The 25,541-nt window shown below is 48.1% G+C and overlaps 5 protein-coding genes across 12 annotated transcripts in view; 3 read left to right on the top strand and 2 right to left on the bottom strand.

Moving 5' to 3' along the window:
* Positions 1–1,871, top strand: part of ANKHD1 (ankyrin repeat and KH domain containing 1) — a 133,167-nt gene extending 131,296 nt beyond the window's left edge. For 3 of the 4 annotated variants that reach the window (XM_058734551.1, XM_058734556.1, XM_058734540.1), the window contains 3 exons: positions 86–261; positions 956–1,120; positions 1,387–1,871. In XM_058734551.1, coding sequence (XP_058590534.1) covers positions 86–261; positions 956–1,120; positions 1,387–1,446 — 401 coding nt within the window. In that variant the 3' untranslated portion in view covers positions 1,447–1,871. The remainder of the gene's footprint in view (positions 1–85; positions 262–955; positions 1,121–1,386) is intronic. The other variant, XM_058734548.1, reaches the window with a different exon arrangement.
* A 3,194-nt stretch (positions 1,872–5,065) lies between these two features.
* EIF4EBP3 (eukaryotic translation initiation factor 4E binding protein 3) lies at positions 5,066–9,624 on the top strand. The gene is made up of 3 exons (XM_058734700.1): positions 5,066–7,889; positions 8,948–9,121; positions 9,270–9,624. Exons 1-3 carry the CDS (start codon positions 7,787–7,789, stop codon positions 9,296–9,298), a joined length of 306 nt encoding a protein of 101 aa, XP_058590683.1. The 5' UTR covers positions 5,066–7,786; the 3' UTR covers positions 9,299–9,624.
* An 869-nt stretch (positions 9,625–10,493) lies between these two features.
* On the bottom strand, positions 10,494–17,509 carry SRA1 (steroid receptor RNA activator 1). The gene is made up of 6 exons (XM_058734680.1): positions 17,380–17,509; positions 16,241–16,378; positions 15,983–16,108; positions 11,887–12,092; positions 11,075–11,183; positions 10,494–10,918 (listed from the first exon to the last, which is right to left on the bottom strand). Exons 2-6 carry the CDS (start codon positions 16,263–16,265, stop codon positions 10,719–10,721), a joined length of 666 nt encoding a protein of 221 aa, XP_058590663.1. The 5' UTR covers positions 16,266–16,378; positions 17,380–17,509; the 3' UTR covers positions 10,494–10,718.
* Positions 17,078–23,353, bottom strand: APBB3 (amyloid beta precursor protein binding family B member 3). Of its 5 annotated transcripts, XM_058734652.1 has the most exons (13): positions 22,751–23,027; positions 22,340–22,503; positions 22,180–22,256; positions 21,557–21,617; positions 21,162–21,314; positions 20,912–21,039; positions 20,653–20,658; positions 20,364–20,499; positions 20,142–20,223; positions 19,816–19,899; positions 19,433–19,548; positions 19,108–19,299; positions 17,078–17,635 (listed from the first exon to the last, which is right to left on the bottom strand). In XM_058734652.1, the coding sequence occupies exons 1-13, from the start codon at positions 22,797–22,799 to the stop codon at positions 17,399–17,401; spliced, it is 1,485 nt and encodes a 494-aa protein (XP_058590635.1). In that variant the 5' UTR covers positions 22,800–23,027; the 3' UTR covers positions 17,078–17,398. The 5 variants fall into 5 exon arrangements, with proteins under 5 accessions (XP_058590635.1, XP_058590606.1, XP_058590612.1 ...); XM_058734623.1 differs by lacking the exons at positions 20,653–20,658; positions 22,751–23,027 and adding an exon at positions 23,239–23,353 and having other exon boundaries at positions 19,108–19,314; positions 20,364–20,478; XM_058734629.1 differs by lacking the exons at positions 20,653–20,658; positions 22,751–23,027 and adding an exon at positions 23,239–23,353 and having other exon boundaries at positions 20,364–20,478.
* On the top strand, positions 23,307–25,413 carry LOC131514537 (SLC35A4 upstream open reading frame protein). The gene is made up of 3 exons (XM_058734691.1): positions 23,307–23,412; positions 24,375–24,473; positions 25,086–25,413. The coding sequence occupies exons 1-3, from the start codon at positions 23,398–23,400 to the stop codon at positions 25,281–25,283; spliced, it is 312 nt and encodes a 103-aa protein (XP_058590674.1). The 5' UTR covers positions 23,307–23,397; the 3' UTR covers positions 25,284–25,413.
* Positions 25,414–25,541: the final 128 nt, after the last annotated feature.

The following is a 25,541-nucleotide window of genomic DNA, read 5'->3' as shown; positions in this document are numbered from 1 at the left end:
AAATTTAGTATGAAAAAAAGATTAGTAATATTTTGTCATTTTACCCAAATAAATATCAAACCCTGTCCTCAATTCTTCTTTCCAGAAGGCTTATCAGGTTGGTCACAGTCTGTGATAGGAAACCATCCAGTGCACCAACAGTTGTCAGACCCAAGCACATTCTCCCAGCATCAGCCAATGGAGAGAGATGATTCTGGAATGGTAGCCCCCTCTAACATTTTTCATCAACCTATGGCAAGCAGTTTTCTGGATTTTTCTAAAGTGAGTCAACAAACATCATTGTAACGTGGTTAACACTTTGCCAGCCAATGTCAAGGAACAGCTTATACTGAAATAATTCTCCCTTTTGGTGTAATGAGTTTGTTTCCATGACTTAGCCAGATCTTTTGCCCAATTTCAAAAGTAAGTTATGTTGGCTACAGTAGTTTGTCCTCAAACTATGCTGAGGATGCTTCCCTCCTCTCAAAAAACCTGAGACATTTAGACTTCTCAGCTTTGGGTTTTGCTGCCACAGCTTTGAGAGAGGCCTCTGCCCCTCTACAAAGTTGGCTGTGAGCTCCCCAATGCCCCGTTGTCTGCTATCAGAACTTTCTGACTGCCCTAAAGCCAGACTGTGGCTGTAGGCAACCAAGTAGGGTTTCCCTCTTCTTCTCAGCACAAGCTCATTGGTGAAACTAAAATATGGAAAAGTTGAGGGTATTATCTGTGTTCATCAAAGTTGGGAAATTTCCTGATGATTTGCTATTGGATTTCATTGGTTGGGTTTTTTTCTTATTGTTGAAAAGTGTTGCTATTTCAGGTTATCACTTTTGATTTCTCAATACCATATGATGCTGTATTTAAAGGATCCTCTGTAGTTCTGTGGAGGAAGGGAAATTAGAAAGAACTAAGCTGGTATTATGGAATCATCCTTTATAATCACTTCAGGATTAAACCTTTCTTTCTGCTATCATAGGGTCTGCCAATTTCCATGTATGGAGGCACCATAATACCCTCTCATCCTCAGCTTGCTGATGTTCCCGGAGGACCCTTGTTTAATGGACTTCACAACCCAGATCCTGCTTGGAACCCTATGATAAAAGTTATTCAAAATTCAACTGAATGCACTGATGCCCAGCAGGTAAAATGGACTTAAGGCTCTTTTATTTTACATGTCATTCTTTTAATTCTTTGGGTATTACAAATTCTAAATATCAAAATGACATCCGACCACCTTCATCTGAATTAAGATTTTTGATATCTATATGATGCTACTAAACATTTTATCTCATGTATGTGTATTCTTCCTAGGCACAAACAGTGAATTGCCATTGCATTTATATATTCATTTTGTAAATGTCTAAAGATTCCTAATTAGAAATTCCAATTTTTCCTCCCCCTTTTCAGATTTGGCCTGGCACGTGGGCTCCTCATATTGGAAACATGCATCTCAAATATGTCAACTAAGTTAGAAGGTCTTACTCTTTAGCCTTGTTTGAGAAACCTATGACCTTGGAAGAACCCTGGGGATTTTTTTTTTTTTTTTTAAATGTGCCTAACTAAGAAATTCTCTCTGAGGCTTAGCAATGGAAATTTGATTGCCCATTGTATAAGAACAAAGTGATTTCCTATCCACCTGATTATGTTCTCTGGTTAGTTTAGCCATTTTGAACTTAGTGCTTTGGCTAAACATACTGAATGCTACTTGTATGCAGAAGAGAATTAGATGATTACATGTTTCAACCTTTTAGGGTGGTAAATACATGTACAATTGTTTACATACTTAAAAGGAAAAAGTTGAGTAAATTTCTTGTCATATAGTGGCTCTACTTAATGTAGCCTGTATTAATGTGAAATATTTACCAGAATATTCAATAAAAAGATGAACAGTGTTTAGAAGTGGGGTGTGATCCTTTCAGTGGTCATGCAGGTATTACCCAATCCACAATCCTATTGAACCAAGTTGTTAATACTCTACTGCTAACAGGCATCTCACATTTTATGCTTGGAGATCATTTTTAGACTGCCTTGAAAAAGCATTTTGAAGATTAGTTACCTACCTGTTCTGTGTTAAACATTCCTTATTTTCTCGTTCTCTTCCCTATCATTTTGTAAGTGGGAAAGTTTTAAGCCCCTGCAATGTGTCTTACCTGACTTTAGCAGATAGGCCTTTGCGAAGTTTAGCTCTTTATGGATCACAAGTGTCAATAAGAACAATAGGATTGCAATCAGGTGACACTGAACAAACGTAGGGACACCCAAATCATCAACTTCAGGTTCCTTTTGTGCTTCCTAATTTTTATCTAAAGATTATTTTGTTGTAGTGTTTTATGTTTTATTTGGGTTGGGACATAGGAGTGGGTGGGAATACCTCCTGTAATGCTGTTGTATTGTTGAATCAGCAGAGTAATGTTTATAAATATGTAACTAATTCTGGACTTAGTTCCACAGCCCCAAGTATGAAGAGCCAATACGTTTAACAAGCTAAACACAGGAACACTAGAATGGATTGCTTTGGCCAAACTATAGGCTATGCCAAGAATCTGATGCAATAGAGAAGGAAAAACAAGCCTCTGAAAAGAACAGTCATCAACTTATTCATGTTTTAATATAGTAGAGTGCCCTGGTCTTATGGATAGGCAATCCAGAAAACAAAACAAAACAAAAAAATGTAAGGCCAATAGAGAAGTCAAAATATGTATCAAGGCAAAGAAGAATATGTAAAAAATTAAATTAAAATAACTAGCAGCAGAACCATACAAGCAGCACTTTTCAACTTTCATACCAACAGGAGTTCTTAATCTTACCTCCCTGGGTCCTAAAGCCACCACTAAATGGGACACACCAAGTTCTGTGTTAGACATACCTGATTCTTTCGTTTTCCATATCGTCTTACATATGAGTCTTTAAGCTCATTTCTTATTTTCTATTTTGAATGGATTTGAAAAGTATCACACATGTTGAAGTTACTGCTTTTTTAGTGCTTGATAACCAAATCAAGTATTTTCAAGAGATGCCTTTACCTTGAGGGTGACAAAAGACCCCTTGGGTCACCTGTACATCTTGCTATTTGTGTTTACCGCTAACAACAACAACAAAAATCACCTAATAGTAAAATGAATGAAACTACTCTTGGTGAAATATATACTAGTGACAGATAATATTAAGTAAATTATTCAGTGGGACAAAAATGTTTTTCCTATCTTAACAATTTACAATACATTTGAATTATCTGGGAGAGCCCTTAACCCTGTCTTCTGCACCTTGAGTATAACAGGATAAGAAATTTTATCTCAGGTCAGGAACTATAATCCATGAGTCGAGGGGACAATTATGAGAAACCCCTAGGAGGATTAGGAAGAAACAGGAGCTGTGCAGTTGGTAGTAGTTACTCAGGATACCCTCCTCCCTGCCCTCCTACCAGCACTGCGTTCTTTTCTATTTGGATCCCTCCTCCCCAACCCATTTTGCCTGCTATAATCTCTTCTTCCTCTGTCTTGCCTCTTCCTGGCATTACTTTACTGCTATTTTACCAACCTGAAACTTGGATTAAACCTAGCTCAGGTAAGAATTTAATTACTTTCAAAATATACAAGGGATTTGGGGGGAGGCAGCATGGGTGCAGTGGAATAAGAGAGGCCTAAATTCTGTTTTCATTTCTGCCGCTTGAAGCTCTATGACCTTAGGCAAGTCCTTTTTCATTTCTGGGCTTCACTTTCCTCATCTAAAAATAAAATTGAACGTAAATGAACTCAAAAGTGTCTCTCAGTGCTAACACTTCTCCTTTTTCTTGTGAAATGGATATATGGTATGGGAATACTGGAAACGAATAGAATGTTTACATTACTGAGGTTTGAGAGCCACTACCATTGGTTCTCACATGGAATCAGAAGCCTGCTATTGTGGGGAACAGTACTGATTTTGAGATTTTAACAGAGGCAGAAGAAAACCTTGCACATTCATAGTGAGACTTCAAATCATTAAGAAATGTCCTGCTGAGGCATAGATCAAACCCTATCAGAATGAGAATAACAGCTCTTTCAAGGAATAAAACTATATCGTCAAGGTTTCTGGACCCACTTATTGCAAGTAGTATTTAATGTAATAAAATTCGACCAATAAAATCATTGATGTTTTAAGACCCTTTAAACCTATTGTGGCTACAGTGTGCTGACTTGCCCTTTTATAGGCCAGTCTGCTTCCTTCAGTCCCTGCTCTCAAAGGGGAAATCCTATCACCTCAGCTAACCAGAACGAAGAAGAGAGTTGGACAGCCAATGGTGGCCTCTCCCAACCAGAGGTAAGAAATCTCAGGACTCAGAACTACAATTTTCATCTGTTCTTGTAGGTTCTGGCCAAATCCTCCTCTCATCCTCAAAGCTTCTAGAAGGGGAAAGGCTAGTCATATTATAGTTTCAAGCCAAACCAAAAGGAATAGTTAGTAAACCTGGTTCTGTCCCACTGTTTAAGACCTTTGGACCACACTATAAACCCAGGAAGTGGCAAATAAGCCTGTAGGAAAACAGCTTCTGAACATGTTGTTCTCTAACTAGTCCTAGATCTCTTCTACCAAGAAGTGTTGCTGGTTGTGACGTCTTCCCAGTGGACCCTGTCCTGGGGTGAGGGGCTCTGATAACACTGTTTTCTGTTCATCCTTAAACATTTGTCACCATTTGCCATCGGGCAGATTCTTCACCTTTACTTTCTCCTGTAGCAAATAAATGAGAGAAAGATGGTTTTAAGTACCCAGACTTATATGTATTAAGACCACTTCCAATAAAGAACAGAAGGCTGGGCTCCAAGACCAGATTTGGAAAACAGGATCATGAGTCTTACCATCAGATTGCCAACCTATTTTGTGATTATGTTTTACCTCCTGTTTTATCCTCATGGCATTGGTATAAGTCCAAAGTACTTTGTCTGGTAGCAGGGACCTGATACTCCCTTATAGGCTTAATCACATCTTGGAGCCTGGGCGCAGGGCTTTTTTGCTTGTTAGTTTTATTTTTTTGTTTTGGGTTTTGTGTTGGGGTTTTTTTGTTGTTTTTTTAATGTTTATTTATTCTTGAGACAGAGACAGAGCATGAACAGGGGAGGGGCAGAGAAAGAGGGAGACACAGAATCCGAAACAGGCTCCAGGCTCTGAGCTGTCAGCACAGAGCCCAACACAGGGCTCGAACCCACGAACTGTGAGATCATGACCTGAGCTGAAGTCAGATGCCCAACTGACTGAGCCACCCAGGCGCCCCTGCTTGTTAGTTTTAAACTCCCATATTCTAATGGGAAGTCAGTGTTGAGACTCTGCATGCATGATATATCTGACTTTCCCTCTCAAGCCAACAACCTGTCTCTAGTTCCCCAGCCCTTAAAGCACACAGCACCTCAAAATTAAGCTCCTAGCAGTAGTATTACAGTAGTATTAGCTGTTGCTATTGCTTTGTAGTAGAAATTAACAGAAGGGTGACCTCACTTCCACACTGATCCTTCTTGAAAACATTTAACACTTCTCTTCTAGGTCTCCTCCTTGCACTGGTCTTTCTCAGTCTCGTGAATCCCCTTCCTCTACTACCCCTTAAATAAATGTTGTTGATGCGCTCAGGCCTCTTTGTAGGCTGTATCTTCTGTCCAGGTGATCTTATCCCACACTCTTGGATTTCACTCCACCCAGATGTGAATCACTAGCCCAGATTTCTCCCTCTGAGCTTCAGACCCATATATCTAGCTCCTTACTGTGCTGTTCCAGCTCAGCATTCCACATAGACTATGCATTCCCCAATGTAAGATAGGCATCCCGTGTTTTCCCTGTTATACTACCAAGGTTCTCAAGTCAGAAGATTGGTAATTATCCTAGCTTAGCTCCCTCACCCTCACTCCATCTTTAATCAATCATCTTATCTTCCCCCCTCCTGTCCATTTCTCTCCATCCTTACCGCCACTGCCCTTCTGCCCACTCCATTTCACTAGGCTAGAATCTTCACCTTCAGTCTCACTGTCCTCCAGCCTATCCCTCTCTCCCCCAACCAGACTTACCTCACTCAACTTAGAAGCTGAGTTTTGATAGACGGCTTCCCACAATCTGCTCCCAAGCCTTACCCTCCGGCACTGTCAAGACACTTCTTTTAGGCATACACCACTTTGTAAGAAACTCGAAAACATTTTGGAAACAATAAAATATACATATCCTTGCTACCTGAAGTGTTACTCTAAGGACCTACAGACCTAAGGGACCGCATCACCTGGAATCTTATTAAAAACCCAGAATCTTAGGTGCACATTAAAATTTGAGAAGCACTGAGTTATTAAAATACAACTTAAAAAAATGTTTAATGTTTATTTATATTTGAGAGAGACAGAGACAGAGCACAAGCAGGGGAGAGGCAGAGAGAGAGGGAGACAGAACCTGAAGCAGGCTCCAGGCTCTAAGCTGTCAGCACAGAGCCCAACGAGGGGCTCAAACTCAGGAACCTTAAGATCATGACCTGAGCTGAAGTCCGATGCTTAACTGACTGTGCCACCCAGCCAGCAGCCACCCCTAAAATACAACTTTTTTTTAATGAGTGTAAAAATCAGAGCTAAGGGAAAATCAGATGAAGCCAGAACTGAAGTAACATTAATACTGATATATGCAGGAAGTCCTGTGGTCCATACTTAATGGGGTAGGTGGTAATGCTGATTTTTGAGGAAGTCAGAAGAGAAGTGGATCAAATCAAGATTTTCTGTGGTGTTTATTTAATTTTGAGAGAGTGTATGCTAGCAGGGGAGGGGCAGACAGAATTCAAAGCAGGCTCCACATTATTAGCACAGAGCCCATTGTGGGGTTGCAACTCACTAACCATGAGATCATGACCTGAGCCAAAGTCAGATGCTCAACCAACTGAGGTGCCCCAAATCAAGATTTTTAGTATATGTAGGTACTAGGCTTAGTACTTACTCTTCCACCACCTCTCTCCCGCCTCCTTTCATATCACTGTGCCTACATCAAAAAATCTTCTAAGGCCAGCCTCTCTGATCTTCCTTTCCAGAGAGCTAAAGACAAAGCTCTTCTCACCAGCCCCTGCCCTTTTTTAGTTTCCTGAGGTTAGCTGTGGCAGCGAGATGAAAGGACAGGCCTCTCCTGTCGCCCAACAGTTATTCATCCTTTAATCAGTCCAGGTATCACTTCTTCCAAAAAGCCCACTCTCCCTCCCTGACCTTTCCCTTCTTGCTGTGCACCAGGCCATGGGGACACTTTTGACCCTATATACCGTAGTTGACTGATGGGAGGCAGTGACCAGCTGTGAAGGACACAGGCTCTGGAATCAGATACGCTCAGGTCTGAAACCCAGCTCCCCCTCCCACAAGATAGGACTCGGAACCAGGGACTTAACCACTCTGGGCTTTAGTTTCCTCACCTGTAAAATGTGGCTAATAATAGTGCTTTACTGTCTAAAACTGTTGAGAGGAATGGATGAATTAACACATGGCAGTAATGTGTGCCATACGTCACTGGTCCCGGCGCCCAGCTCAAACCGTAAATAGTAAACAGCTGAGTGGCTGCAGCAGCGTCAGACCCGCCAGTGATGCGCTGGGAGGAAATGAAGGCTTTTGCCTGGGGTTTGAGGCTCTCCAGCTTTCTCCGCGTTGGGTTTGCGATCTCCCGGGTGGGGCGGGACCCTCGGATTGAGTGACGGCTGGTGGCCCGCCCCGGGCGTGACGTCGTCCTGGTGTTGTTGCTGAGGCCGCACGTGGTCCGCTGAGTCCGCTTCAGACTTAGCTGCACTCCGCGTCCTCTGCACGAGCCGATTGCCTTCCTGCTTGTCCCGTTCGCTATGTCCACATCCACGAGCTGCCCGATTCCCGGGGGCAGGGACCGGCTGCCCGACTGCTACAGCACCACGCCTGGGGGCACGCTATACGCCACTACCCCAGGAGGTCAGCGGGCCGGGCTGGGGGGTCCGGGGGCTTTGGGCAGGGCAGCGCGTGCGTGCGACTCGAGGGAGGGCCGGAGGTGCAGGTCTTGGACTCCATTCGCAGGCCCCTCTGCAGGTTGTAGCTTCCGCAGGGGCTGAGAGATGTTTGAAACTGAAGCCCTGTACCCTGAAACCTCAAAGTGATGCAACATGGCCTTGAGCCTAGCTTCCGGGTGACTCTGTGCCTTGCTCACCCGCCCCTCCCAACTTTGCCGCCGGGGAGTAGGAGCCGAAGCCCCAGCTGAGCGTGGCCTCAGCAGGAAGCACCAGGTCTTGCAAAGCAGCTACAGCCGGGCTCAACTGGACTCAGGCAGTTGGGGCCAGGATCTTCGGGCTGGCTGCCAGGGATCTTGAGCTGCTGGGCTCCCGACCCAGGGTTTCCTGCCACGTGGAGGCTGAGGGGAGGGAGGGGCAAGAACAGGGTAAGGCCCTTTGAGGACAGAATTAGGGCCAAGTTCCTCTAGGCTGGGACAGGGCCTGATAGGACTTGGGAGGGGTCAGGATAAGAACAGTATGTCCCTGTGTCTCATGGGGAAAGCAGCTGTCCAGAGGAACACAGCCTTTCCCTGCACGTATCAGAACCCAGGTGGTAGCAGGGGTGAAACGCCTTTCTACATTGTTATTTGGCTTCCTGATCCAACTGCGTGAAGGGATAAGGCCCCCACCCCCACCGAAGCCCTGAATTTCCAGAGCCAGCAGAGCCAGACAGGAACAGCCTGAACCACCTGAAGTCTCCCAGGTTTTGTGCTCCTCTTAGAACTGTGACCTGAACCTATTCTAAACCAAAAGCCCCTGGGCATCCCACTTGCCTTATGGCACTTAACCACATCTTGGTTAGACCTGGAAGTCTTAAAGTGCTGTGAAGGCTAGTCAGCTAAGATCCTGGCTGGGCTGCAGAGTACTAGCCCTTTAATACATGGGGTAATATGACTCCCAGTTTCCTAAAAGGCTTGTGTGTGGCACCCCAGATAGCTCCATACCCAAGCTCTGGCCTCTTATCTAGTCCCTACCCCTCAACAGGCACCAGGATCATCTACGACCGAAAGTTCCTGCTGGAGTGCAAGAACTCACCCATTGCCCGGACACCCCCCTGCTGCCTCCCTCAGATTCCCGGGGTCACAACTCCTCCAACAGCCCCACCCTCCAAGCTGGAGGAGCTGAAGGAGCAGAAGGAGACAGAGGAAGAGATACCCGGTAAGGAAAGCAGGGCCTAAAATTAAGAAATGCCTGGAGTCCAGATGCCCCTGTGAAGTAGAGTGGGAGGTTAATGCTGAGAGGGGCTTCTGCACTGATGCTGACCTTATAGCCCAGCAACCATTCCAACTGCCTTCTCTTTCTCCAGATGACGCACAATTTGAAATGGACATCTGATCCAGTGCAGAAGATCCCGTGTGGAGTTAGAGGAATCCCTCATGCTGCTGCTGCCATCACCTCTTCCTGGGGTATTCCAAACGCCAGTTGGCCTCATCTAATTTGGAAGGGAGTGACTTGTTGGTTTCAGGCCTCCCTTAATTCTGAAGCAGCTAGACCAGGGATAGGAGTGGGCAACTTGCCAAGCCCTTAGCTCTACTTTCCCTTTGGTCTATAGGTACTCCTCCCAGCTCCCAGCCCTCCGTCATCAGGGACTGAGGCTGGGACTGAGGGATGGAGTATGTCACTGTCTGACTGCTTAGTAAACATTCAAAGAAATGCCTTGACTCCAGTGTTCTCCTCATCACTGACCTTGCCATGTCAGCCACACAGCTGAGCACCCCAGCAGACCTGGTTAGTATCAGCAGCCCCTTCCCAGCTGTCACTGGGTGCACTTCCAGAGCCTGAGGCAGGCAATGGGGGCAGGCTACAGGAGCTGCCCAACAGCAATTGCCTGACCCCAGCCAAGGGCTGTTCCAGCCTTTCCAGGAAGCAGCCTTCCTGTAACTGGGCCTCTCCAGCAGTCTCTCCCTATCTATTCCAAAGCGGGGAAAAAAGAGGCACTACCCCAGGGTTTCACCTTCTCCAGTCACTCCCCATGCCTTTTCTGCCTCCCACCTCTGAAGATCAGCCCCCTATTACAACACTGAAAACCTGTATCTTCCCTTCCCAGCATGATTTGAACCTCTGTAGCCCCTTCACGTGGCTCTATTGTCCTCAGAGGGTTAGAAGATACTTTCAAGCCCAAATTGAGGCCCCAAAGGTCACAGTCCATGATCCCCTACCTCAGCAATCTGCTCTTTTTCTCCTTCATTGTATGCAGCTACGTTCTAATCTCTGTAGCACTGTCTATCTCAAGGGTGACAGAGTACAAATAAGGCAGTCTCCTTTCCTTGAGGGAAAAATCTCCCCTGCTATGGAGCCTCTGTTCTCATACTGAAATGAAGTCATCCAAAAAGGGATACTCAGCCCAGCAAGGAATGTGTGTTTCAGTCTATTTTGGGGGGAAATGGCAGGCAGCAAGTGATCATGCCTAGCAAGGCCATTCATGATGAAAGAAGGAAGAACAGAGGTCCGCAGTGTATACAAGGAGCAGGGCAGTCAAGGACACCATAGGGGACCAGTTTGGCACAAAAAGGGCTCATCTCTCCTACCCTGGCCCACTGCGGAGATGTTTTTATTGAAATGTATGTTATGGGTAACAAGTGACTTCCCCGTGGCCCAGGTGGCACCTCTTCCCCCAGAGGTGGGTGCATCAGGCCAAGGATCCCAAGGGGGCAGTCTCCCAAGTGGTTAAGAGGGAGCCAAGAGAGAGCAGGCCTCTCTGCCAAGGCATAGGAAATGATGTGAGTCTAGGGATCCCATAAGATTATGGAACCTCTTAGACACCTGGTACCATCTGGTTCTCCTCAGCTGTGTCTGTAGATTTTTCTTCATTGGCCTCTTCCTCTGAAGACAGACTCCTCTTTTCCGCAATTAATCTTTTAACTCCCACCATCCACTGACTGACCTCAGTCACATGGTCAACCATGAGTGAGCGGTGGATGTCATCTGCTGCTTCCCACTGGTGACCTGAAAGCTCTGAGGAAAGAAAAGGGCTAAACAAGCAACTTGGGGCAAAAGAACTAGCTCCCACTCCTCTCCTCCCAACTAGTCAGAACCTCAGCATCTATTTCAGCTCAGCCATCCACAACAAATTGGGGGTTCTCTAGGCCATACCAAGTGACCTACCCGTACCTTGCACCAGCAGAGCCATCCTCTTCTTCACAGGTACTGACAGCTTCCCTCCAGCCCATTGTTCCTGCAGTAGAGCCAGGCGTCGGCTGATGTCATCACATACCTGCTTCTGAGAGACAGAAGCCCCCTGCAAGTCAGTGCTGCCAGCCCAACAGGGGCAGGGGAAAGGCAACACCAGATAGGAAGCACCTGCTTTCTCAGGCCCCGGGGAACTTCACACTTAATCTGGTTAGAGGCCCCATTGAGATTCTCATAAAACTTAGGGATCTCCTCCCAAGAAAAATGCATGTATGGCTAGAATTTTTAAATTTCCGGAGTTTCTGAGATCCTCAGAAACTCATTCTGTAGTACAACTTTACAAATAAGAAAACTAAGCACCAAAGAAGTAAAACTTACTATGTTACTTTCCTTTTAGACTCCTCAGATCCCTTGCCTCCAGAGAACAAAGAAAATACCATAGATCCAAAAAGAGGGTTTCCCTCTCCCTCCCTGAGCACAGAATCAGCAGGGTCTCCTCTGAATGGCCTAGAGGTAGGAAAATCAAGTTATCATCACTAATGGGAGATGAATTTAATTCTTGTTCCTATCAGCCTCTTCTACTAACTGTTCTTTTGGAAATCCTGTGAACCCACCTGAAATTCTGTGTTCATTTTTCTGGTAAGTCCTTAGCAGATTCTGAAGGGAGTCCATAACTCAGAACTGGGTAAAAGCCAATGCTGATAGGATTAGAGGGTCTACCCTTGGGAGCCACACTGCATCTGGCTGTCGATGGCAGTCCTTCTATCACCCGCTAGTGTGTCAAGGCTTACTACCTTTGTGTGACCGCGGCAATCCTCCAATGCCTCTTCCAAAGGTTTGAGCACGTCTTCCAGTAGAGTTTCAGATTCGGTGACTGAGAAATTTGCTGGCTCTACACTGGAGGCAGGACAACTCCCCACAGGTGGGGGCCTGGGAGCCTTACTCACAGGAGGTGTAGGCCCCATTGGGGGGAGCCCCGTAGAAGTCTGTGAGGTGGGGACTGAAAAGGGAAAGTGGAATCAAGCAAACATGGGTAAAACAGGTAAGAAGGTCAACTATAACTTCATCTCTTCTAGAAGGCTACTCTCTGGGACAACTCATTCATTCAAAAATGTGTATTTATGAAGTCTACCATGAGGCAATGTGCAAAGCACGAGAGACAGAGTACTAAACCAGACAGATTAGGTTCCTAACCTCAGAGCAGAAATTCTAGAGAAAGGAAAGCACACGCATGCACACACACACACACAAATTCCCAATCTGCATGCTACAAAGAAAACATGATGTAATAAAAGAAGAATAGTAGAGGGAACTACTTAGACTGAGTGTTCAAGGAAGGCCTTGTGAGGTGCCTTCTAAGTTTGTCCTTGCTCATCCACTATGTGGCATTTAGCAAGTTACCTTTAACCCCTAGGCTTGTATTCCTCTTCTGTAAAATGGGAATATCCTGGTAGTAGCACTTACTTTACAGGGTTGCAGTGTACATAATATAGGTGCAGGTGCTAGATTTCTGTGTAACAAAGTCCTCACAAAGAACTAACGGATGAGGTACATGCATCCAGGAAGAGTTGAAGGAACAGTGAACCAGGCAGAGATAAGGGCAGTGTCTAACAGGCAGGAAAAGTCCTGATTTGTTCAAGTTACACAAACCAGCCCTGGATGGCTGGAAATTAGTAACACTGAAGAAAGTAGTATGTGCTATCTCTGGAAAAGCAAGCAAGGGTCCAGACCCTACAGGGCTTTGGAAGAGTTTGGTCTTGAGGGCTAATGGTAATGGGAAGCCACTGCAGGTTTATAAATCACAGGGGGTGATGTGACTAGTCTTGTTTCTTAAGACAATCACTCTGCATGGTCCAAGAAAGATGGATGAGAATAGGTCAAGAATGGAGGCATGTACAATGGTTGAGAGGTTAACGGAGCAGACCAGTAAAGAGAAGGCTGCCATGGACCAGAGGGAAAGAGCAGATGAGGGGAAATGAAGTGGCCTTAGATTAATTTAGGAGGCAGCGACAGGACTTTATGGATTGGGAGTGAGAGGGAGAGGCGTCAAGGATGACTCTTGGTTTCTGCCTTTAGTAATTGGATGGTGGAAAGCACTGTGGAAAAAAGAAAATTAGAAGAGAAAAATCAATTCTAGGCATCAACATCTATGTGGATGATTAACTCATCTAATATTTGACCTCTTGGTTTCTTGAGCTCCTCACCTCCAATGATGATTTTCCCCACCCCTTCCTTAGCGTCTCACACCTCTCTGTCTTGTTAACACTGCCATCCCCAAAATCTGACCACCTCTCCTTTCCTTCCAGCCCCATCAATTAGATTTCATGGTACATTAAAATCACTCCCTTATAAACACTCTCCCCTCACTTATCCCCTCCCATTGTCCCACTTTCCTGGTAAAGCCAACTTGCCTGCACTTGCTGGAAGGAAAAACAGAACCAAGCTTTTGAGAGTTACACTTGAAATCCATGCGGACAGATTTCAAAAGGTACCCAACACTGGAATTCCTATCCTTTGCCTTGTTTTTCCATTCTTCACAACAACCATTTTCACATTTTCCCTCTCAATTTGTCTACCTTCTCCCCCTTTCCTTTCCCTGCAGTCTACTTCCAACACTGCCTCATACTTCCCTGAGAAAAGAGAGATCGTTAAACAGCAACTCTCTCATCTTCTCACCACCAGTTCTACTAACCTGTACCTGTGGCCACTTTCCTTCCTCCTCTGAAAGATGAACGTTTGACGGTTTCCTGCTCCTCTCAGAGGCCATCTTTCCAGCTGTATTGATGCCGGCATCGTGCCTTCGCTAGGCTTCCCTCCTGCAGTTATTCTGTTTTCCTGCACCACCAGTTCTCCCACTACAGAATCAGCCCATTGGCATACAGACATGCTCTAGTGTTCACCATCTTAGAAACAACAATCCTCCCTTACCTCTCATTCTGTCCTTGGACACAGTCTCATTTCTCTCTGCCTCACAGCAGAATTTCTTGAATGAGCTCTAGTCTACAGTTGTTCTGTCTGCTTTTTTTCCCCACATTCCCTCCTCAGCCTGTTCCAGCTGGGTTTCTACTTTCATCATTCCAAAGACTGCTTCTGTCAGGTCACCAGTGTCCAATCTAGTTTGACAAATCCTGTGGTCCCTTTTCTCTGTCCTACCTGACCTCTCATCGTCATCCATCATGGTTGAGTCAAAATTTTACTCTATCTCCCAGATTAAATTTCAATTGTCTTCCTACTTCTTTTCTCTGGCTATTTTTCAAGCCCCTTTAGTAAATTTCTTCTCTACTCAACCCTAAGATGCTAGAGAGCTTTGGGGCTGTGGTGGACCCTCTTTAGGCCTCTATCCACACATTCTTTTTAAGTGACCTTACTCAAGCCCATGAAATCAAACACCATCCATATGATTGTGTTTCATTTCTGTAATTCTGGCCTAGACCTCTCCTCACAGTAGCAGCCCAAATTTAACATGACTAAAGACAAAGCTTTCTTTCCCTCTTCCCCCCAAATCCCTATTCCCCCCACCCTACACCTTCCCATATCTATGAACAATACCAGCCAGTTCCTCAAGCAAAAAACTTAAGTTATATTGATTCCTCTTTCTCTCACCTATATCCATATATCCTATATGTTACTGATTTCCTCAGTAACATATGCCATATCCATCCAATTCCTACCATTTCTATACTCCCACTTTTGTCCAAATTAAATCTTGCCCGTGTTTCCATAATAGCCACTTGTCTTTCCACTTCTTCCCTAAAACCACTTTTCCACACAGCAGACACAGTGGTCTTTTTCTTTTTTCTTTCTTTCTTTCTTTTTTTTTTTTTTTAAGATGTACATCAGTCAGTGTTTCTTAACCGGGGGAGATTTTGTCCTCAGGGCAAGTGTCTGGGGGCATTTTTGGCTGCCACCACAGGGTGAGTGCTACTGGCATCTCATGGGTAGAAACCAGGGATGCTACAAAACATCCTAGAAAGTACAGGGTGGTCCCTCACCACAAAGAATTATCTGACCCAAAATGTCAGTCGTGCCAAGGTTGAAGAAACCCTGGTTTGTGTCCTTCCTCTGCAGTGCTATGAGTGTGAATAACATAGGGGTACTCAAAGAGCTACATCTCAGGACCATAGCCCCACCTGTTGGCATGGGAAATGCTCAGAAGTAAAGGCGGCCCTCCTCTGATTTAAACTTTTCAACGGCTTCCAGCTTTACACAGATTAAAATACAAACTCCTTTTCCTGGTTTACAAAACCCACTGTCTGGTGTCTACTCAGATTTTAATTACTTCTCAGATTTTAATTTATCTAGCCCATGGTGCTCTACCCACTAGGTATTCCTTCAGTCTCTGAATTTGCCAAACTTGTTCTCAAAGCCTTTGCACTGTTTCCAGTGTGTGAAATCTGTCTATCTCCAAAGCCAAAGCATAGCCTCCATGAAAACTGAAACCTTTTTTTGTCTTGTTCGCCCTCAAACAGTGCTTGGCTCAGAGATGCTCAGTAGATAACACTGATTAAATGAATGAATAACATGTTAAGTCTAGATGCTTATATAACCAAGTGACGATGCAGAACAAGACAAATGGTTATACCACTATGGTATTCCATGAAGAGCTACAGGTTGGAAATTTGAAAACCATAAAAACTATATTAAAAGCTGTAGGTCTGGATGAGATCCCCCTAGGGTGAAAGCAAAGAGATTTTTTTTTTTTTTTTTGAAACTTACTATTTATTGACCTAGGCAGTAAAGAACGGACTCGGAAAAGGGCCTGCCCTGTGCCTCATCACCGAGCTCAAGCTCTCAGGGAGACCTCAGAAGAGCAAAATGGGCCCTCGGGCCAAGCTTATCCCTGGTTCCGCCCATTCTCTGCTGGTCTGCGCGCAAAGGGCCCCCACGCACCTCTGGGGGAGCCATCCTGGGAGGCGGCGACCCTCTTGGTGAGCGGCGTGCGCTTGAGACCACCAGCCAGGGTCTGCAGCCCGTAGGAGAACTGCGGCGGGTCGTTCCAGCCTCGTTCCTTGTTGCCTGCGGAGATGAGGGGACGTATGATGCGAGCCCGGGGGAGTTGGAGGGCCCGCCCCCCGTGCAGTAGCTGCCCCAGGCCTGGGCGGGGGGGGGGGGACAACCCAGCGCCCCTAGCCCGCCGGCCGCGCTCACCCGGCTTCACGTACAGCTCCGCCATCTCCACTTCCGCAAGGTCAGCAGCGCAGCGCGTCACTTCCGGGGCGGCCGCACACCGGGCCGGACTGGGGCGTCCCCCGGACCCGCTGGTTGCCAGGAGCCCTCCAGGTTGAACTGTAGTTCAGAAATGCCGGGAGCCCGTGTGGGAACACTGCGCCAGCTCCCTAAGGAACTCGAAATCTCCAGCTAATAAGGCATCGGGGCCCTGATCGCAAGGCACCAAAGGGGGCTGTTTCCCGAGAGGCGTCTCTAGGAGCCCTATTCCCCCATAGGTTCAATCTGTGTCACAGTTGCTCTCAGGAGCAAATTTAAACCACCAGAAGCTCCTGCCCCACAAATGTCCCTGTGTGATCTAGCTAGGTGGCATTCTAGCACCTCACCTCTGCCCACTGCCCTGCACATTTCTACTTTGTAGGCTCGGTAACTAGTATTCATTTTCCTTCAGGACACAGACGTCAACTCTTCAGGAAACCTAGTAATGCCAGATTAAGTAAACCAGCGGTGCTCCCACAACCCTGAGATTTCCTAGTTGTACCATATATTATCTTCTATCTTATTTAACTCTTGTCCGTCTCCCTTTCTGAGTCTCAGAAGGTGGAACCCGTATTTTGTTATATCCCACTGACTCACTTAGTGCCTAGCACACAGAAGACCTTAGAAAATACACTTGTTGAATGAATGAAATCAGATTTCCGTCACACCCATGCCCTCATGTGATTACAGGCAACCACCAACACCAAGCACAGACACAGACACTCACCTCATACGGGTTAACCCCCAACCCTGTCCCAGGCCCAATATACTCACACCCAGTGAGGTCACTGAGGGATTTTTATTTGTATTGATTTTGCTATAAAGTGTTGCTGAGGTAGAGCCAACTGTCCAGGGCTGGACAGGGGCAAGGAACACAGGGACCCAAGGAAAGGACAGCCAGAGGCCTAGGTTGTGGTGCAGGGCCTCTCAATCATCCCTATAAATATTCAATAAATTGGGCAATAAACAGAGGGTGGGCAAGAGCCAGAGGGCAGGCAGACAAGGTTTCAAGGAAAGAGAGGCTACAGGCCCCTGGAAAATTAAGGGGTATAGAGCTGGGCATGGACCCAGAGCCTCCTTACCCAGTCCTCCTGGATTCACTTAGGGCATATGGAGCAGAGAGGGTTTCAGACGGAAGGCATCAAGAAAAGAGAAGACACCCCGTTTTCGAGGGGCTGCCCCTGCACCCCCAACCCCTCCTTTGAGCAGGGGGAGGGGCAGGGGACCTCCTGGGGAGTCCACGGAGCTGGTCCGCTTGAGCCGCAGGCGGGCCCGGGCCTGGGCACCCCAGGCCTTGCCTCGAGCTGCAGAGGCCACAAGACACTTCTGGTACTGAACCTAGGGAAAAGGGGAATGTGAAGATCCAGCTCCTTTCTGCCCCTGGACTCCCTGAAAGCCTCTGCAGAACAGGGAACTGGCCAAGGCTTCAGTCCAGTATGAGGCTGGTAGTCGGCCCCATCCTGAGCCCTTACAGCATTCCCAGGTAGTTCAGTAACAAACACAAAACTTCACATTTACAGAGCATTTAAGGAAGGCTGGACACTATGCTAAATATTTTTATACTCTAACTTAATCCAAAGTTGTTGATCAGGTGTTATTACTACTTTGCAAATGAGAAAATTTAAGTTCAAAGAGAATGCCAACGTCAGCTAGGCAAAAATAATGATAGAATTCGAATTCATATCCCTATTTCTGACTGACCAGCCTGTGCTCTTAACCATACCTACCATTATGCTGACTCCTCTCCAGCTTTCACGGGAGCAGACTGCCTCCTGGCAAAGTGGATTCCCTAGTCAAGGAGAAGGTCTACAACCCAAACTTCATTCCCACCAACTGCCCCAGTCTTCTTTCATTTGAACTCAATGGGGGTCCTAAATGGTCCTATTTCTTCTCATGTCTTCTGAATCTTTTATCCATATGTACCTTAGGTGGTGTCTTAATCCACAAACGTGAATTCATTGCTTAAAACCCTTCAATGGCTCAAAGTGACTGGAGACAAAATAAACTCATCACCACAGTCTCTAAGTTCTTCCATGACATGGTGTCTACTGTTCTTCCTGCCCCCATCTCTCACTTTCCTCCTCTGCCCTTTGCACTCCAGATATACTAGATTCTTTGAAATATCCTGACCCACAACTACTGCTCTCATCTTCACAGCTGGGGTTCCTTGTATCTGGCACACCTGTCCCACTCCCCTCCGCCTAACTTCCTCCTAAGACCTTCAACTGTCAGCTTTCTATCACCTCTTTCAGGTAGCCTTCCTGAGCCCCTGAAGCGGCCAGCCCCAACATCCTGTGGCATACAACCCCCTTCTGGTCTGTCTCTGGTCTAACCTAAGTGTTCTGTGAAGGCAAAGGCTGTTTCATCTATATCAGTCAAAGTCAAAGTATGCTTCCTGGTACCCTGTAGGCACTTGTATTTACTGAAGAAAGAGTGAGCTGAACTCATAAAGTGCAGGCATCCCACACTCGAATGCCCACAGATGCCAGGAAATAACCTAAATGAGACAAACAAGAAAAACAGTGCCCACCCTACCAGGATCAGCCCCTACATGATTAGAGCTGAATGTTGAAATTTATGTGTGGACCCAGTACCAGAACAATTATTACATGAAATGTCCTGGCTCTAACCATTGGCAACTAATTTAAACTTATTAAAGACAGCCTGCGGGCAAAATAAAAGGGTAGTTTACCATGGTCAGCCCTGGGATCACTGGTTTGTGATTTCTGGAGAAACTGCCAGTCCTGAGCCCATCACCAGTACAGCAGCTGCAGGGCAAACCCACTTACCCGTTTCTGCCCCTGACTCACCATGCAAGCAGCCTGCACAGCTTCGGAAAGCCCCCCTGCATGGGGCTGGCACCAGAAGGCTGCACACTGAAAGCTCTGATGGCCCAGGTCAGCGATGAGGCCAAAGGTGTGTGGGTCACGGCCAACACCAATAAAGGTCACAAGGCGCACAGGGCACTGCCATAGTGGTTCCTCCTCTGCACCAGCTTCTGCCTGCCCACACCAGGCCTAGTCAGTAGAGGACCAGGCACTGGCTGGACTCACTGACCTTTCCCAACAGCAAGCAATTACCCCTCAGCATCCCTCCCACCCCTCCACAGCCCCCAACTTCACCTTCTTCTGGTACCTGAATGGGATGTGCAGTCATGACAGAGTCAGACACGCTGAGGATGGCAGGGACCCAGGCATCCTGGTCCCCCCGGTTGGTGAGAGTACCAATGGCCTCATTCAGCACGTCCATGCCTGGGGGGACATGCCCACCATGGTGTCTCCCAGACATAAAGAAAGAAGGGATCTGCAGGGAGAGTCTACTCCATCTCACTGACTTGGGATTCAGAGAGATGGCATTAGAATAGCTGGGGCTGGGCTTAGAATCCTGAGTTGGGAAGGGTGGCACATTCTAGGCCAGACAGGGGCCATGGGTGTACTCTGAGAAATGGTGGTAGATCCTTCCCTACCCCCTCTCCCTCACCTCATTCAGCCTACCCCCTCAGCCAGCTCAGTCCTCACCCATGGCTTTGGTGACTGGCAGGGTCCCCATGTACAGTGCCTCATACTTCTGAGCAGCCTGGCTCACCGCATCCAGCAGCTCCACTGAAACATACACACAGCAAGTGGGCCTGGGCATTCTCTCAATGACCCCTTTCCCCGCCCTTCAGAGAACTGGAGCTGGTAGAAGGAAAACCATAAAGCTTGCTCCTCCAATTCAGAACTTAGGATGCCTGCACACATCAGAAGTCCCACATCTCCAAGAAGTACTAAACAACCAGGACTAAACAGCGCCAACTTTCACCAAAGTAGCCTGTTGCTGCAGTGCAGCACCTCCCTCCCCATACCTTGCCGTGGCAGGTCCTCAGGGGAGATGGGGTCTAGGGAGCAAGGAGAATCCTCACTGACACCTACTCGCTCTGACAAGATCTGAAACACAATGCAACTAGCATGAGATACAGCGAAAGGGGAACTGAAGTAAGGGAGCCAATACCTCCCTGACCCAACCACCTTGAAAGTTTCAGACCCAGCTCCTTACCCACATTTCCTGCCCCACTCTTGGCCCTTACCTGGGCACAGAGCCCATGCAGGGCACTGGCAATGGCCTTGGCAGGGACGTCACAGCGAAACACATGGCACTTGAGCATACAACTGTCTTTGTCACCAGCCACAAAAGCGAAGTCCCTGGCAGGGGCAGAGATGGGGCTGGGGCAGGGGCAGTGACCAGGGTAGGGTAGAGGCTGGGTAGGCACAGGGCCCTGTAGTGCCAGCAGCAGACTGGAAAGTCAGGCAAGGGATATGGTGGGGAGGGAACAGGGAGATCAGGGTTGGGGCTCAAAGCACCAGGCTGTCGCTCACCTGTCACTGTTCCGGAAGCATGTGGGAGCACAGGAGAGAATCAGCCCAGTCTCTCAGGCTCTCCCCTATCCGTCCCTGCTGAGCTGGGCCCACCCTCCCCAACCAGGGCTGGACCAGGCAGGGGAGGCAGAGCTTGGGTCCATGTCAGAGGATCTGTGTCCAGGGGTTCAAGTACAGAGGATCAGCATCAGTGGGGATCACAGCCTGCAGGAGGGAGGGAGGAGCAACTCTCACTTGGGGGGATGTAGGGGGTCCTCACCGGCCCTTGGAGCTGCCCACACCCCACACACGGATGTGCACCAGAGGCTGGCAGTGTATCAGACTATGGTCCAGAGGATTCACCAGGCTCATGGCATCCTTCTTCAGGATCATCAGCATGTTCTGGCCCTGCCAAAAAAAGGTCAGTCTGGAGCTCAGGTGAAGGTGGTTGCCATGGAGAACAGGCAATTTGGCGACAACTACCTCTGCTGGGCCCTGGGCTGAATCCCTTGAAGGGCCAGCCAGCTCACCTCACCCCAGGCACCATCTGGGGGCTGGCTGCGGCTACGGCTGTGAGTCTGGGCCAGTTGCTGGATGCAGTTATTGACTGCAATACTGCTCTTCCCTGGTACCAGATCCTCTTCGGGTACTTCTACCCAACCCAGGGAGCGGACTGCAAAGCACTGATGGGTTGGGGGAAAGGACAGGAAGACCCTGGGTGAGTAGAGGCAGACGTGGAAGTGGAACAGAAGGTGGAATAGGATGGGAGGTATCACAGGTTCCACACATATAAACCTTCTGGTACCTGCTCCCTTCACCTTTGATCACCTCTTCTCAGCCCAATACCACTCCTGACCTTTCCCTGGGAACAATCCACCACCGCCACCACCATTCCCTGGGCTGGCTCTCAGGCCCAAGACACTACCTTAGCTCCTGGCTCCATGCTCTGGATGTAGGATTCCTCACCATACCAGGACAAAGAGTTCCTGGAACAGAACAGAGCTCATAAGGGGACCACACCTCCTACAGAAGGGACAGTGGTGAGGCTCCAACTACTTGATGGGCATGAGATGTGGGATAAGACCCAGAACACAGTGTGCAGAACACAGTGTGTTTTATACTTGAGGTATAAAACCAGAGTGGGAGAGGGCCCAGTACATATTAATTAAATGTAACATAGAGTGTGGCTTAAAATCTGAGCAAAAATTCAGGATACTGGACATAGAACAAAAGTTACAAATAAGGAACAGGATACAAAATGTGGACCAGAACCCCAAATTGAGACAAGAGACTCTAGAACACAGGTCAGGAACCCTCCCCCCTCCGGAAAGGGCCAAGATGTAGAACATGATTTGTCAGTACCCAGAATAGGGAAAAACATGTAGCAAAATACAGAGCACAGAACTAGGGACAAAATTCAAACTATTGAGACTCAAGAAATGGGAAAGAGCCAAGAACCTGGGCTTGAATGCAGAATGTGGGTCCAGTTGCATCTCTGAGTGCCATGAAACCCCAAGCCTTTCATTCTGCCTGGCCTATCCCTGTTACCTCCGGTCCAGTGAGCTCTCCAGGCTGGAGAAGGATCTCCCCTTGGGGGGCCGAAGTCCCCAAATCCCTTCCGTCCTCTGTAGAGAGGGGGCTAGGTCGGTATAGCAGCAGGCTTAGATCCGCACATGGGTTCAGACCCCCTCCAACACACTCCACCTACCGTGCCTAGGTCCTCTGCATCTCCTGTCTCCCAGGTTGGGCGCTGCCACTGGGTGCTGCCACTGGGTACGTGCCAATAGTAAGTACCTGCAGCATCGCGTATCTTCCTCCAGCCAGGGGGCAGGCCTGGCTCTCCCTCAAGACTCTGGTCCCCCCACAAGTCATCTACAAGACACCAAACGGGGAGAGGAAACACGGGATTGGAAAGGCATATTAGTGGATTCAGAATAACACGATCAGAACCCTCCTTCCATCTCAAAGGTGGCAATCCTTAGGCTGGAGGTACAGGAGGTCCTTTGCAGCACAAAAATCCAGGATTCATTTGTCCCGTAGTCCTCACCCCGAAACATACCCCGTCAACTCCCTCGTTACCCCTCAGCTCCCGATCCTCCCATCGGGACCCCGTGCACACCATCACAGTTGACCAGAATGATGGCCAGCATGTAATCCTTGCCCAGCATAGCCCCGACCGCGTCCCCGCCGGCCTCTGCCGGCCGGCAATCAGCCCAGCTCGACCTCCGAAGCTGCGGCGCGCGCAAGCCCAGCCTCCCTGCGCTGACCAGGCCAACAGGCACCGCACAGATATGGGGTGGGGTTGGAGCCGGGTCCCAGGGGCGGGAAAGGACGGGCCTGAGCAGCGCCGCCCGCCGAGGGGTGGCGCGTGTAAACAGACGTCTGGATCCCCGAGTGTGCGTTCCCGTGCGTGGAGCCGCGGAAGGCGCACGACGCCAACGCCCCCAGTGACATAACCGCGCAACTATGAGCTCATCGAGGGATGGACGACTTGTTACACGAACTTGCGCAGCGCGCACACGCGAAGGAGTGAGATCACTGCGCCCAGGTCGTGTGCGCGCGCGGACACGCAGTTAGGGTCGTGATGTAGGAGTCACGTGCCAGTACCTGAGAGCAAGAGACCGCCAGGGCTCTGCGGCCAGGAAAGCACCTCCTCCACCCTTTCCAAAAATGCCCCGGAAGTGCCTTCGCCCTCAGTAAAGATGGCTGTAGTACTTTGCATGAGGGAGGCAGGGCCGCGCCTGCGCAACAAGTTCGGCGGGGAAGATGGCGGATGACAAGGTGAGTGAACGTAAGGATTATCTTCAGTGTGGGGTGGTCTTCACACCGTTTTAGTCCTTGGGAGAGGCGACACTGGAGCCTCTCTTTTGTGGGGATGCCCTTATTTCCTCTAGGCGAGCTTTTACTGTATTCGACTGACTCAACATTGGGAAGTGGAGTAGCGGAGCGCCACACGAGGCAAGCAAAGCCGGGCATCTCCCAGGTGTCCTCTCTCGGGACCTTCGTTATCCTTAATTACCAGCAGACATTCAAACACATTCACTCTGACACACTTTTCACTCTCTTGCATTCCCTGGCCCCCGAAATTTCCCTCCTATGGACATGATGATTCCAAACCACACGGACACTCACATTCTCATTCAGATACCCTTGGGCATACATTGAATTTCATACTTCTATGCGATCTAAGCCACCCAGTGCATTCACCCACTCCTGCAGACAGCCACCCACCCCAACTCCAGCCAGCGCATCCAGTCACACATTCGGTTTGGGAGAAGCCCAAGCAGAAATCAGATTTACCCTACAGCGTCCAGGGAACTGCCTTAGGCCGTTACTCACCACTGGTCTGGAAGTTCAGCGACATTCATCCTCACATTTATTAACTACTTACCAGTCCCTGTTTGAGGCCCGAGGACCCGGTAGACAAGACAGACACGTTGCTATTAATAGCCGAGTCAGTAGTGCTTGCCTGATAAATCTAATTGAATGTCTCCTAGCTGTTCCTCTTGTCTCCCTACACACTGCTTACTTTATGAAATTCTGTAGGGGTTGTTATAGATGCAGATCCCATCTGTCACCCCCCTCCCTGGTCCCCATGTGAATTCTTTTCTTGTCAGTGCCTTTCTTCCTTTACCACCATCATCTCAGGAAGTTTAAAAAAAAAAAAAAAAAATACCCAGCCTCTGACAGACCTCAGCAGAGAATTGGGCTGGGTTAACTTGTTGGATTCTTTCTTGTTCTAGGATTCTCTGCCTAAGCTTAAGGACCTGGCATTTCTCAAGAACCAGTTGGAACGCCTGCAGCAGCGTGTGGAAGACGAAGTCAACAGTGGTGTGGGCCAGGTAAAGCTGCACCTGCCCACCACTCCTTCCCCCTCTTCCCCCCCTGGCCTTGGGCTTCATTGCCCAATATGCTTTTGAATGGGTGATAGAGACTTACTCAGCAAATGGTTATTGATGGCCTGTTTTCTGTGACCCCAAGGAAAGTTTCTTTAAGAAAATGATACTTGAACTGGTATCTTAAATAGAAGGTAACTAGGTAAAGAGGGGAGGAGAGATCATTTCAGGCGGATGGAACAACATATACAAAGCTCTTATGGTGGGAAGTAGCATGATGAACAGGGGGGATGCAAGTAGTTTAATTTGGCTCCAGTAATGGGGGAGCATGCTAGGAAGTGAGGTTGGAGAAGCAGGCAGGGGTCAGATTCCTCAGGGACACCTCTGTAGCTTTGTGGTGGTAGGGTTCTGTGGTTGGAGCCTTCTAACCCCAGAATTCTGAGATTGTGTGATCAGGACTTCTAGGTTCTTTTTCTGCCTCCAGAATCTTGAGAAAATCTTTGGAGAGAATACTGCAGCTTTCCAGAGTAAGGCAGAGGTCGTGGGATGATGTAAGGCCAGTAGCTCTTGGGTAGAGAAGGGAGACCCTGGCTGAGTTTCCTTCATTTTTCTCCACAGGATGGCTCGCTCTTGTCCTCCCCATTCCTCAAGGGCTTCTTAGCCGGCTATGTGGTGGCCAAACTGAGGGCATCAGCAGTATTGGGCTTTGCTGTGGGTACCTGCACTGGCATCTACGCAGCTCAGGCATATGCTGTGCCCAATGTGGAGAAGACGTTGAGGGACTATCTTCGGTCATTGCGCAAGGGGCCCGACTAGCTCTGGATCCCATGGGGGAGGAAGGATGAGCATCTTGGGCCTGCAGGTAGAGGCCTTTCAACCACAGACACCATATCTGGCTTCCCCAGCTATCACCCTTTTGCTGTCTTCAACTTTTCCACAGTCTTCATCCTTGCTCTCCTTCTTGCAAAAGGTGAACAGTGGCTTATCAACCAATAATCTGGACGCCCCTCCTTAACACCATGGGACTGGCCCCAAGACTGTGGCTTTTAGGGCCACCGGCCCCTTCCTATTCCA

The sequence above is a fragment of the Neofelis nebulosa genome, chromosome 1 (genome assembly GCF_028018385.1).
Source record: "Neofelis nebulosa isolate mNeoNeb1 chromosome 1, mNeoNeb1.pri, whole genome shotgun sequence".
NCBI classification, from domain to species: domain Eukaryota; kingdom Metazoa; phylum Chordata; class Mammalia; order Carnivora; family Felidae; genus Neofelis; species Neofelis nebulosa.
Note: the sequence above shows the minus strand (reverse complement) of the source record. Positions and strands in the feature narration are given on the sequence as shown.